This window comes from Phasianus colchicus, chromosome 4 (assembly GCF_987193195.1).
Source record: "Phasianus colchicus chromosome 4, bPhaCol1.hap1.1, whole genome shotgun sequence".
NCBI lineage: Eukaryota > Metazoa > Chordata > Aves > Galliformes > Phasianidae > Phasianus > Phasianus colchicus.
In genome coordinates, this window is record NC_143439.1 from 9,492,062 (window position 1) to 9,505,005 (window position 12,944).

Here is a 12,944-nt window from a genome sequence, read left to right on the forward strand (position 1 = left end):
CACTGAAGTCATGGCAATGTAAGGGAGGAGGTGAAAGCGGGGCTTTATCTGATTATGAAGCATGGAGATGGCCAGCTAGCTGGAGATAATGCAGAGCCCTGCTGCCAGAGCAGGGAGTTGCCTGGTGTCCCCATCAGCAGGAAGGAAGTGGGATCCTGATCCACGTATGGGTGTGTGCTTAGCTTGGCAGGATGGGAGTATTGTGAAATCAGTTGGAGCACCAGAGTTTAAGTCTGTTCTGCTTTCAGCTGCTCAGAAGACAACATGAGCCCCTTCGCCATTGGAAAGGATAGCAGAGAGGGGGAATCACTGCTTTCTGAAAGGCTCTAAAGTTTACATCTCAGGAGGATCATTGTCAGAACTATTTCTTGCTCTTTCAAAGCTTCGGTAAAACAAACCTTTGCCCTTGCTTTCATCACCTTCCCTTCTTAGAATGCATCAAGGTTCTTCATGTTTTCCAAGGGCTGTTTTTGTGGCCTCCTGCTGAAAACCATGCAGTTGGAGGAGAGTTTGCACAAACTCAGAGCGCAAGGATGCTGTTAACTTACCAAGCAGCCTTTGCTGAGGACCTCCAAAGTGACCTGGGAAGGGTATTTCTCAGTGTGTGTTTCCGCACTGAGTGTTAACTGGCCTGACTCAAAGTAAAAGACAAAGTAAATGTTGGCTGTCAGGCTTAAACAAGCTTCTTCATCAGGTGCAAATGGATAGGAAAGGTTTTATTCCATTTGCACCTGATGAGGAGGCATGTTTCTTCCCCAAAAACTGGTTTCTACCACCGTGTGTTTCTTTCCCTTAGATCAATTCAGCATTCTGTGGATCAATGTTCTGTACAAGTGAGTTACTGCTTTTTATTTTCCCATTGAAACTTTGAATCTACTGGCAAGTATTTTGTCATCTGAAACCTAGCAAGTGCACAGACCTGAACCTGTAAGCTTCTAAATGAGAATGGTGGTTTAAACCAAGGGTTTCTAGTTCCTAGAAAGGAAAGGGGAATTTAACGCTAGAAGCTTTTGCAGAGATAAAATAGGAGACAACAGTATACAGTGCAGAGGAGGAATTTCAGAGGTTTTTGCTACAGCCTTAAAGCAACAGAGGAAGAATAATGGTTGCAGTGACAGTTAATGAGCAGATGTACAATATTAATTGTGGTACGTGTAACACGCAGAACAATAGTTACTTTAGTTCTCTTAGCAGCCGTAGCTTGGATACTTTGACTAACACGTCTAGCTGAGCTAGCTGCATCGAGTTGGTATGCCTGTATGTCTGCCTATAGGCAGCAAGGATGCTACTGCTTTCTAGAGTCTGTGTTACATGCATCTCAGCCGTCTTCATCTACAGGGCTGGCTGGCTCATCTACATGGCACTAATGTAGGTACTGCCCACGTTTACATTATTCTCCTTTTCCCGCTGCTTGACGGGCTGATCCAGTTGTACTCAGCTTGAACCAGCACGAAGCTGTTCTCGCGGATCTTGCGGAAGTGCATCATCTCCCCGCTTTCTTTCACAGTGATGACGTTGTTGCCTGGCTCGCTGAAGGACACTTCTGTCCTCTTGTGGCAGTACCGGGCACAGATGTAGCGCAGGCCAGCCGCCGCAGCCAGCCCCAGCACCGCCGTGCAGACAAGGAGGATGCCAAGTTGGGCTGCTATCAGACGTGTCCCTCTGCGAGAGTCGTCCCCCCTCCCTGGGACAGCGGGTTTGGGACCTGCTCTGGTCACCCATGGCAGCGTGTGCCCACCCACCTCCTCACTGACCTCCTCACCCTCCTCTGGCCGCTGGGGTGGTTTGCTTTCTGCCATTTGCCTCCAGGCCAATGACAAATTGCTGACGATGTCCTCGTTGCCAAACCAGGCTGTTGTCACAGCAGCTTCACTCAGGTGAGCGCGTATGTGTAGGGCGGACCAAGAGGTTGCTGCAGGCAGGGAGGTTTCCAGGGCAGCCCCATTCTCAGTACTTGCCTTTGAAAGCAAAAACGTGACAAGAAATCCAGTGAGGGAACAGAAAGGAGGCTGATTAGACTCTCATCCACTACTGACTTCACTCTATCATTCAGCTCTGTTTCTGATTGAAGTGTCCCTCAGCCTTAGAATAACCCTATTTCATCCTCCGGCTACTCAGTAGCATTTGGGATATGAGCTAGATTCAGCACGGCTCTGTCTGTATCACAATTTTCAGGGGAAATAAGGCAGTTGGTGCCATGGGGCAAGGTGGAGTGTGCGAAAGAGCAGAGAGGAAGGTCACAGGCACAGAGAAGGGTCACTCACTGCTTTGCACAAGTCTGCAACTCCCACTGTTGCTGTGGTATTTTGCACAGTCACTGTTATAACAGAAGAATCACTTAATGAACAGTTCCTGTCTTTAGTGATGCCAGCGTTGTTCTGAAAGGATGGATGTATCTTCCCAGCCATGATTTGTGTTTAAGTTCACACTGGGTCCACTGAAATTCAGCACAGCCCTTCAAAGGCCATGGATCAAACTGTGGAACTAAAGGACCCAGAAGACCATTTTGGCATCAGCATTTTTGGACCAGTCACATAGAACCCACAATTTCTCCCCAGAGTCCGTCTTGTCTTCTCAGTCTCCACCGCCTGTTTGAAATCCGCTACCTCTCAGTGTTACTTGGCATGATAGCTCACATTACTGTTCTTGCTTGCTCCTGTGCTTTTCTAGGGGCTCTCCTTGGTGCCAGGCACCTTATTTTATCTGTCACAGCATGACAACCAGGTCTGCAGTCCAGGTTTTTCTGCAGATACCATCCAAGGCTAACTGTGAAACAATCGTACAATTTAGGAGGCCCTCACAGAATTTTTCTATTCCCACTGTGCACCTGAGGCCCAATCCAAAACCTGAGAAATGTACTGTAGTCTTTTCTTTGGCTTCCCTGAGATTTGGATCTGACCCTTAGCTGGCTACTCTCCAGCCTGTCCAGCCCAGCAGGCTCTTTCACACATCCGTTAATTACACCACAGAAAATCTCACCCTCTGCCTTCACTAGAGAATTTGAAAGCTTGCTGGGAAGACAGTGTGACAGGACCACAAAGCTGAGGTAGGAACCCTGGCAAGCTGTGAACAAAAGTAAGGGGGAGTCACAGAGCATCCACTAGACAATTTCCAAAGAAAGAAAGATGCTAGTAAAATATAGGTAGTAGGTTAAAAAAAATTCAGTAACTGAACTGCAAACTGTAGCTGATTGCCAAGGTTAATATTGCGTGTGTGTGGCTCACTAGACCTCCTAGTGTAATCACATGTAGGGATATATTGCAGGATTTGGGGCACTGCTGTAGAAAAAGACCTTGCTCTGCCTCACTTTTTTCTCCTCTCTGTACTGCTTCTGTCCTTTCTTCTATAATTTTTCAGTATTTTTATTTCATTATGCTCTTCTGGTCTTGCCTGCACAATCAGTCTTCCTTTCCATTAGTTCCCATCTCCAGCCATTTCCTCCCTTCTCCCTACTGCTATGCCAGATGCTCACATTACATGTCTCTCCTTAATTTGTTCTATGTCCTTTCTAAATATCTGTCTCATTATCTGTTGAATGGGCCCTTCCTCTTTTGTTTTCACCTCTCTTCCCCATGTGTGCTTGTGTGAGCACATGAAGGAGCATGTTTTCTTTGTATGCATGTCAGTGCTCAGAGAAATAGGAAGGTGCCATAGAAGCTCTATGTGTTTATGTTTTATATACAGAGCAGGCCTTTGGTGACACCACAAGGAGGTGATGACTTCAAGGAGCTTTGGGCAGAGAAATGGGGAAATGGAGTAATTTTGGATGCCACTCCAAGAAGTAGGATGTTATTAGGAAATAAAGCTCTGTAAAAAAAGAAACAGGCTTCCAATTTTCCCCCCTCTTCTAGGATGCTGAGGAGAATATGGTATTATTGTGTGCACAGAACGGCTTGGATCTGCCCTCTAAAAGCACACAGCGTCCTTGGCCTTCACCAGAATGGATAAAGTGTTTCATCTCCGGTAAATGTGATGAGCAATACCTATCAGGCACATCCAGAAAGGAGCATCTCAGCCTTCCACTGGGATAAAATGCATATTTCCAGCCCAGTAACATCCAGCAGCATGAAGCTGTGACCATGGCTGCATACAGAAAAAATTATTTTGGGCTGTTTTTGCAGTGGAACTCTTAGCAACCCAGACATCAGGAAAGAAGAAAAGAGAAGAGAGAGATAAAAACCAATTTGCAGTTAAGGTTAAAAAACAAACAAAAAACAACAAACAACTCAATAACCTCAAAGTAATTTTAGTCACTCATGAGACATATATATTTCTTGGTGCTGTGAAGCAGCAGAGAGCTTTTATCCTCATCTTTTCTAAGAATTTTCACCAGCTTCCAGCAGTTGCTGTCTTCGAAGAAAACAAAAATGAATCCTCCCCATCATCAGTGCTTACCTGCTCATCTTCTTTACACGTCACACACAGGTATAGGTTGGTAGTGCTGGCACTACTTTGTGCCCTGAAACAGAAAAGACAGAGTTAATATGTAATGCCTGCTATTTCAGAACACAGAAGTAGAACTCCTGAGCTCTACAGTATGCATGATTTGTGAAGAGTGCCACTTGCTGGAGCAGCCTCGTGGTACGTACAGTCAACACAGACCATGTAGGCCATGTGTTTCATAATGTCTGATCATTTAGTCTTAGCCTCATCATTTACACCCACAGGGTAATACACTGCATTTAAGATCCTGTGGCCTTTCAGACTTCTGAGCAGACCTCTTCAAGGCAATATTTCATAATTGCTTTAAATCCTTTCTTCCTTTTCCCTGCAGGTGGAGAAATAGCTCTGTTAAGTTTCGCCATTTCTTTGGATATTTGCACACACTTTTAGAAAAATATTGCAGCAATCAATTTTGGTCAATAGCTTTTATCACATTTTTCAGTCACCTGGCTAGGCAGCTCTGCTGGGCTGATCAGCACAAGGCCTGCGCTCTGACTGTCTCACTGCCACCATCTGACGCTAAAGGATTATTTTTCAAAAATTCAGCAAGCAAGCATTCTCCCACCTGCCCCCACAGCCACACACACCTTACAAACACCCTTTTTTACCCACAGTAAAACCAGCATTGATTTCCTTCCCCTGGACTGCTGGAGAAGCAGCCGTTCCCACTACGTGGCTATCACGTGGTGTGGTACCTGTCAGAGAGGCTCTGCCTGGAGGCGTAGTCCTGGAAGAGGAAGCTTTGCAGAGCATCTGCCATGCCTGGCTCTTGGAAAGCAAGCGATGGTTCCAGCCCTGAGCTGCTCGTGGGGCTGCTCCCTCCACTCCTGCCGGAGGCACCCCACAAGGTTTGGGACAGCTGCGTTGGCTCTGCGGTGGGCTGCAAATCTGAGTGGACACCAGTGCCTGAATCCTGTGCTGGTGTTGGCGTGATGCCGGTCAGGCTGACCAGAGCTGGGCTGGTGTACTGGAGAGAGCTGGGGATGGCAATGGAAGAACCAGAGCCTAGCAAGACAGAGACAGCAAAAAGCAAGGGAGGAGCAGAAGTTGACTTTCTTTGCTTTGTTTCTTTCAAATCGCACTTGGCGCTAGCATTTAGTAGTAAGGATCACAGCAGTGATTTTATTTTTAAGGCACTTGGCTTTAAATAGGAACCCAGACAGGGAGTAAAGAAGCAAAGCCTGCTGCCTAACAGACATTCGGGTGAAATAATTAAAGCTCAGACTTGATGCTATGCCAGAAAGGCTGAGAAACAGATCTAATTGAAATGTAAGTAAATTCTTAGAGCCTTTTACGAACCAGAGGCAGCATAAATACAAACAACTACATGCCTGAAGGGTAGTAGTCACATTTAGAGACAAATGTATTCCAGTATGTGGGCAGCTTTGCTAACTGCACTTGCTTGTCTTTAGGACCTAAGATTTTAGATTTGGGTTTTTTCAGCAGCATTTTATGGTTTTCATTCAAATCACAGGATCTGGCAACAGTGTTTATCCTGTTGGTACCCTCCTTGGGACTGACTGTTACCTAGGATGCCCATTTGTGCCTTCTCATCAGAGAGTTCTTCATGGCCATCACTGATCTCGCCAGCAGCTGAAAAAGTTAAATGGGCCTCTTTAGCTTGTTTATCTCTTCTCTCTTCAATGGTTACAAGGAATAAGCCGTAAAAACACCCAGCTGGAAACTGTCAGTGACAAACCACGTACCTTTGCTTGCTGTGTCAGCTACGTGGGGGCCAGCAGGTTCCTGCGTGGGTGCAGGTGCTGCAGGGCCGGCCTTTCTGCTGCCTCCAGCAGATGTGTCGTTGTGCCCTCGCTGAGCCACGGTGGCCGATTCGATCCTTGCCCAGTAAACAAAGTATGACTGGACTACAGAGATGCTGTTAAAAGATAATTATGCAGGAATTTACTCTCTCAGAGTTATTAATAAAAGATCAGAATGCTCAGCTAATCAGAAGGAGTGCTTTAATCTAAAGACAGCCTGAAAATATTTTAAAGGATTAGCTTGTCACACGTTTTTATATTACAAATAAAAGATACCAGGTCCCATATGAAAGATAGCGAGTGAAGGATCGGTAATAATTACAATCAGTCAAAAATGTGTGGGAACTGAAAAGAAGGGAAAAAAAGCTATTATATTCACTGTGTTGGTAGAAGCACATTTGGAAAACTTTGAATAGCTCTGCATATAATCTTCCGTAGGCAGGGAGACAACAGAGGTATTTACTAATTAAAACAGGTCAATGTAACTTGTACAAACAGCGAAATAGGTAGAAAAAGCCACAGGCACTTTCTTCTGAGCCCTTCAGTATTTGCACCTGCCTCACACTCTGCTTTTCATCAGGTGCCAACCTTTAGGCACATCCCCAGAGCGTGGGGAAGCTTCATCCTGGGGGAGGATTTCAGCTCAGATCACTCAGGTGCCTTCGAAGATGAGATAAAGGGGGAACGACCTTGCCTTTCCTGTGCTGAATGGTTCTTGTGAGACTCTTTTAAATGGAACAAGTACCTTCCTCGGATGTAGTAACACAAGTTATGAAACATGGATTTACAGTGTGGCTGGGGATCACCGTTACAACACGTGCCGTTTGCTTTCTGCATTAAATCTGCCCGGAGTTTATGGCAAAGCTTACTGATTTATAAGTAATTTGGGGTGGGGAATCTGAGAGCAGGAGCAGCAGCAGAAGTGGAAGACGAGGAGAGAACAGGGAGGAGGGAGCAGTGAGTGTTTCTTCTGGAGATATGGCCCGTGGCTGGTGACATGGCACAGCCTTGGAGAGAGAAGGGAAGGGCTGTGGGGCTGGCTTGGAGGGTAGCAGCTGCAGGGTGCAGGGGGAGTCAGAGTGAGTGGCTAGGAGTGGGTATGGCAGCATTTGGGCTATTTTTATCTGTTTGCTTTTCTCATGTTTTTAACAGTATTTCCCAGTCTGTAACAGCGGGCAAAATGGAAATGCTGAGCAGAAATATTTTTGTTTCAATTACTTTGTGTTGAATCACGATGAGATGTGCAAGCTACAGCACTCAGCAGGAGGCTTGCATTTAGGGGAGCAGCCAGGGATCTGGCCAAGGAGCTCCTAAGCAATTTTGTAAAGTCAAAACAATTTAATCTATTCCAAAATGAAAAAATCCCTGTGCTCCCACTAAAGCTGCCAGTTAGATTTATTTATTTATTTATTTTTAATTCCAGATCAGAACCAAAACACTTGGACTTCAGTGCAAAACAGTGATGTAAAGTTTTGACCAAGTGCTCCCCACCTAGTCCTCCTGGGAGTAACTGCCACCTAGTCCTCCTGGGAGTAACTGTTTGCCTTTAACATGATAAACAAACAAACAAACAGTAAACTAAAAAAGACATTCAACATAGCAATGACGTGTGACATTGTCCTGTAAGCAGGGAAGTCCTACAGGGTGCGTTATTTAGAAAAGCAAGCAGACTGATCGCAGTTCTCTCCTTAAGCCTTAATGTTTCTGTCTCCTAACTGCTTAGGCTGTCATCTCCCAGTGCATTTATTCTGAGAAAACAGTGACCATGTAAGCAAAAAAAAAGCGGTACCCAGCAGATACAAATGGGGATTTATATGCCAGCTGGGATGCTGTTGCAGGATTTCATAAGCATTTAGCTCTACAGGATTCAAGAGACATCAAACCACCGTGCTAGAAGAGTACAATGGAAAAATGCAACCAAATTTGTGAAAGCTGAAAGATGAGAAAGACTGAAACTGCAAAGACACTGGTTAGGGACAGACTTGTTCTTACAAAAATCTGATGTCTCCAATGGGTTGGTCCGGCGCTTTCCATACAAAGGACAGGTTTCTCTTCAGGGACTTGTCCGAGTGGGTGACAGTATCACCATCTTCAAAGCAAGACAGCAGCTTGGAGCCAGGAGGAATGAAGACAAATGTGCCAGCAGTTTCATCATTAGACACTTTGCGAGCTTGAAGCAAAAAGCCCATGAAATCCCGGCTGCTCCTCACTGTCACTGCAAAACAAAACATGGGACACAAAGGGATTTGTGTTGCAGTTCTCAGGTGAATTTTTTGTGATGGAATTTCCATCGGCACCTGTGAAATCAGAAGAAAACCTTGTCAAAAAAAACCCCAAAGCATCCTACAACCTTTGCCCTTACAATCTGTATTGGATGTGCTGGATACAGGGTGCCAGACTATAGCTTTGTAGTATGAAATTGCACAGGCAGTCGGTTTGAGTCTTCTTCCCCCTTGATTGTAATGCTAACCACGTTGCATTAGGCAGCATGCAGCCACCTTTAAGGAGAGATTTGGGTACCACACTGCACATACGCAGATGATTGCACGCTGCCCTTGAAGGAGAGTTATTTTGGATGGGGATGGAAAGGGAAATTGGCTGGGCTGGAGGATGGTGCCTCCCAGCTCTGTCTGCAGCTCAGGCAATCAACCCTTGTGCCCTGAGGAGAGCCTGTCACTCATGGGGTGACAGGTAGAGGGGGTGGCTCACCCTCCACAGGCACCTCTCACATGCCACTGTGTGGTGGGTTCTGTATGGGTGAGAGGCAGCTGAGATAAATCCCACCCAAAGCCCCCAAACCTACCAGCTGTCTCTGATGTGTAGCACGGTGGGGATCTGGGGCCAGGCACCACCTGAGAGGGCTTAAGGCAAAGCACTGCAGACAGGATCTCTCTGTAAATAGATTCATTTTCTAGTGATGAGATATGGCATAATGCACCTGGAGCTGTGCCGTGAGGATGGTGTCCCTCTTCCCATCCCTCTCTAAGATTAATGTCATCACTCACGATTAGATAGCGTGGATTTTTCAGATTCATAAATGTTTCTTAAATAATTGCTCCTCCGAGTCAGGAGCACGGAGCAGAAAGCTGCTCTGCTCAGTACACTGGGTTTTGAGTCACAAATGAATATAATTTGAAAGACTGCCTGCAAAACTGCCACCAGCGAAGACTAATAACTGCTTTAGGGATTTCTGTGGGACTGGGCTGAGACAGAGCCAGCAGCTGTCCTCACCTGGGACCTTGTCTCCCGGGACATAGAAGGACACGTTGGTGTGAATGGTAACATAGTTGTTCGTGGGGCTGTGCAGCTGAGCCCGCAGGTGCCTGGGCATCATGTCAGCACAGGCAGAGGGGCTGGCGCCGTGCGAGAAGGCGGATGTGGAGGAGACCATGCAGAGCACAGTGCACGCACAGGCAGCCACCGCCAGGCAGGCCTTCTGCCTCTCCTCCATGCTGCGCAGGGACGTGGCCGGTGCACCCACTCTGGAACGGCGTCCGTCACCTTCCAGTTAGCTGAGCGGCCTTTCCCACAGCCTCTAAAAGAAGAAGAAGAATTGATCCCCATGGCACGTGGATCCTCTTTGGGAATCCACAGAATTCCACATTGGGAAGGAAAAGACCCTGCCAGACTTCACGTTTCTAGTGAAGTCATCCAAAGGGTGAACTGGCTGGGAGAGACTTGCTCCAGAAATTCATATTTAGCAGGAGAATAAGGCTCTGTGTGGGCATGCTGATGACTCAGTTCAGCTCCCTCTACCCTTGCTGAACTCCACAAATTCTATGCTTGGCACTATGGATGTTGGTTATCACCCAGACTGGGTGGCTGGCAAAACGCACATCTCCAGATTAGACAGGGTATTTTCTTATTCCAGTTTTCCAGGCCCTTTTGAAAATGAGGATGAAGAGTAAGCACACTATATTTATTGCATACTGTCCTGCTTTTAACGTGGCTCTTTCTAATCTTTTCAACACGCAGCTTTTCCTGGCTTAGATTTTGTTATGTTCAGTCAATAAATAGATGTAAAGACATGAAAGAAAATCAGAGACTGAGGAGGTCCAGTGCATACCTCCATTTACATCACTTTCAAACTTGTCAGCTGATTAAAACCCCTCACATGGAACAGCTCCTGCCCAGCCTGAAGCCAGGAGCAGAAGGATGCAGTTCAACCTTCTGCAGCAGGACACCTTCACACCCCCATCAGCTGCATGCCAGAGATGTTCTGGGGTTCACAGGAGCCTTGGCCAGACCCCCTGCCCCTGCTCTAGTAGTGGGATGCCCTCGTGCTCTTGGAACCAGCTGCAGAGACAGCCAAATCTTTGCTGGGTGAGGTTTCTCGTGGCAGCTCACACAAGTACCTCTGAACAGCAGCTCTGCTCTTCCTGAGGTTCCCAGGCTACAGTTTCCCCCTTCCCATCCTGCCCACGCTGCCTCCCGCGCCCTTCCCCACGCACTCACAGGCAGTGGGAATGTCACCCCCAGGGCTGCAGCCACCCACGTTTGGGAGTGGGTGCGGGTTTGGGCCCACGTCGGCGCTGGCCCCACACTTACCTCCCTCCTGCCTGCTGCCGCCGCGTCCCCAGCCTGCCAGCAATGCATCCCGTCAGGGAAGGTCTTTACTTTCTCCTCTAATGGGAAGCGCAGCAGCTGTTACTGCTAGCACCCGCTGACCACGGGAACGCGCTGGCAGTGCCCAAATTCAACTGTAATCACATTAGTTTTCGTCTTCACATCCCAGTCACCTCTTTTTTTTTTTTTTTTAATTTATTTAAATCTCCAAGCTTTGGCAGTGAAAACAAAGCAAATAGCAAAGGAGGACGGGGGGGTGGCAGAAGGCCCTGGGATGTGCATGGGCTGTGCTGGGCCCCTGCAGAGGCATGGTGGGACGGGAAGCTGGCTTGGACAGGTGCAATCCCCTTAGCCTCAGGTTACCCTTCAGATAGATGCTTGAGCCAAAAAGCCTGAAAATGGGCTTCGGTGTGCATGTGTCATGTACAGGCTTGCATAAATAATCCATCTACATTCCAGCACAAAATTGACGTGGCCATAAAAACGCTGCTAATGCCCATTGTCACCTTGCCTGTAATGGGCTTTGCTGTACTTCAGGAGGTTGCATGGCAGGTTCTGGCAAAGCAGTTACAGCTGTAGCAGCATCCCTCACCAGGTCCTCGGACACTCCTGGTCCCTACCTGAGCAGTGGCCTGGCTGTTGGAGCTGGTCCTGGCCCCCGTCCCTTCAGGCTGGTGTGATGGCCACCAGCACCAGGCCAGTGGGGCAGGGCTCTTGCTGGAGCTGGAGCTGCCTCAGGGCTGAGGCTAGGCCTTGTAGCAGGGAATGCACCCAGCTCCATCACTTATGGATGGGTGGGGTGATGGTGGAAGGCTTGGTGCCCTCAAGTCTTCCTCTGCTGACAAACATGTGTCTGGAGGTGGAACGAATTCTTGTTGGTGCTATGGCCTCTGTAGGACACTGCAACACTCTGCTCTGGAGGAGATTGGTGCATGCTTTGGTGAAGTTAAAACATCTGTTTAACTGTTCTGAGAGTGTGGAAACTGGTGGTACTGGGCTCTTAGCAGACTGCTCTCCTCTGTATCTGAAAAAGGCCTTAAATTCACTGGATTGCAGTATATGATGCAAGGCTTCTGGTTTTCCTTCTTTTTGTCAGTGGAAGAAGGGAGTTTTAGGTGTAACAGTTCAAAGAAAGAGAGAAATACTTTGTATTAGTGCTTCTATTTCAGTTTGCAATTGCCCATGTTTACATGTTTTTCTGAAGAGTATATTTAAGTAATTTTATTTTAGTACCTAATCCTTTCTTGAAATGAGCTAGTCTCTTCTGAATGTTCCTCACTTACGTATTCTCTACTTAAACAACTCCTTTCCTGTAATTCCAGATCCAGACCTCTGCCAGTCCAAAGGGAAACATCTAAACCCACCAAATGCATTGCAGCCATTCTGACATGGAGTGACAAGACTCAAAAGCAGCATTGCAGGTAAATGTGCATCTTTGAGTTATAATGCGGTATTGAACCATCACACAGCCTTCTTCAGCTGCTGCTGTGCCTTAGGCACGCACTTCATTGTGCACCTCCAGCAAGCCCCAGGGCTCACATGGCTTTCAGAAGCACCATGGGGCTGCAGGCCTGCAAGTAGCCCTGCTCAGCTCAGTAGCAAGTCAGAGGACTGCACAGCCTAGGCAGGAGTTATTCAGGACTTATTTCAGTGAGGCTGAAATACAGCCTTACACTGAGTTCATCCTTGCTGTCTGCACTCAAGCAGAGAACTCAAGAGCTTCACAGTGGCAGTCAAACCAAATGTCAGCATTGCCTTTTGCTTAGAGATGGAAAAATCCCATCATAGTCACCACCACGACATGAGCACCTACCAGCAGCCCCCAGCTGCAAGTTCTAATGCCAAGTGACAGGCATTTGCTCCCAGTAAGAAATACAGTCCTCCCTGTAGCCTTGGTTGCATCACCCAACAGGACAGCATTGCCTCAGTCTTTTCTGGCCAGAGCTGTGACCTGGAGTCGTTTTTGCTCAGCCGTGCTCTGCACATCTCTCTCATGACAGGGCCCAGACACAGACAAGTGACACTGCTGTCACTGGAGAGAGTTTGGGCTTTTTCCTGTCATAAATTTCTTTGTTGTTAGGAAGCTGACATAGAGAAGGGGATGTATGGCAACTTACTCCCTGATCATTGTTTTCTCAGTGTCAGTTCTGTCGCAGATTTCTAGAAAAGAAA

At 47.2% G+C, this 12,944-nt stretch overlaps 1 protein-coding gene and 1 long non-coding RNA gene across 3 annotated transcripts in view; one reads left to right on the forward strand and one right to left on the reverse strand.

The window, feature by feature from the left end:
- The window catches only part of LOC149918039 (uncharacterized), a 74,851-nt gene that overhangs the window by 5,126 nt on the left and 56,781 nt on the right, over positions 1-12,944 (forward strand). For both annotated transcript variants that reach the window (XR_016465799.1, XR_016465800.1), the window contains exon 2: positions 12,095-12,193. This is a non-coding gene — a long non-coding RNA (uncharacterized LOC149918039). The remainder of the gene's footprint in view (positions 1-12,094; positions 12,194-12,944) is intronic.
- On the reverse strand, positions 100-9,657 carry REELD1 (reeler domain containing 1). Its single transcript, XM_090138608.1, has 7 exons — positions 9,438-9,657; positions 8,199-8,421; positions 6,150-6,322; positions 5,971-6,036; positions 5,139-5,448; positions 4,396-4,459; positions 100-1,958 (listed from the first exon to the last, which is right to left on the reverse strand). The coding sequence occupies exons 1-7, from the start codon at positions 9,655-9,657 to the stop codon at positions 1,386-1,388; spliced, it is 1,629 nt and encodes a 542-aa protein (XP_089994734.1). The 3' UTR covers positions 100-1,385.

Coding starts and splice junctions, on each gene's coding strand:
- REELD1 (XM_090138608.1), bottom strand. CDS start 9,657: ATGGAGGAGAGGCAGAAGGCCTGCCTGGCGGTGGCTGCCTGTGCGTGC. Junction 8,422..9,437: donor CCCGGGAGACAAGGTCCCAG/GTGAGGACAGCT, acceptor TTTGTTTTGCAG/TGACAGTGAGGAGCAGCCGG. Junction 6,323..8,198: donor ATTGGAGACATCAGATTTTT/GTAAGAACAAGT, acceptor ATCTTTTAACAG/CATCTCTGTAGTCCAGTCAT.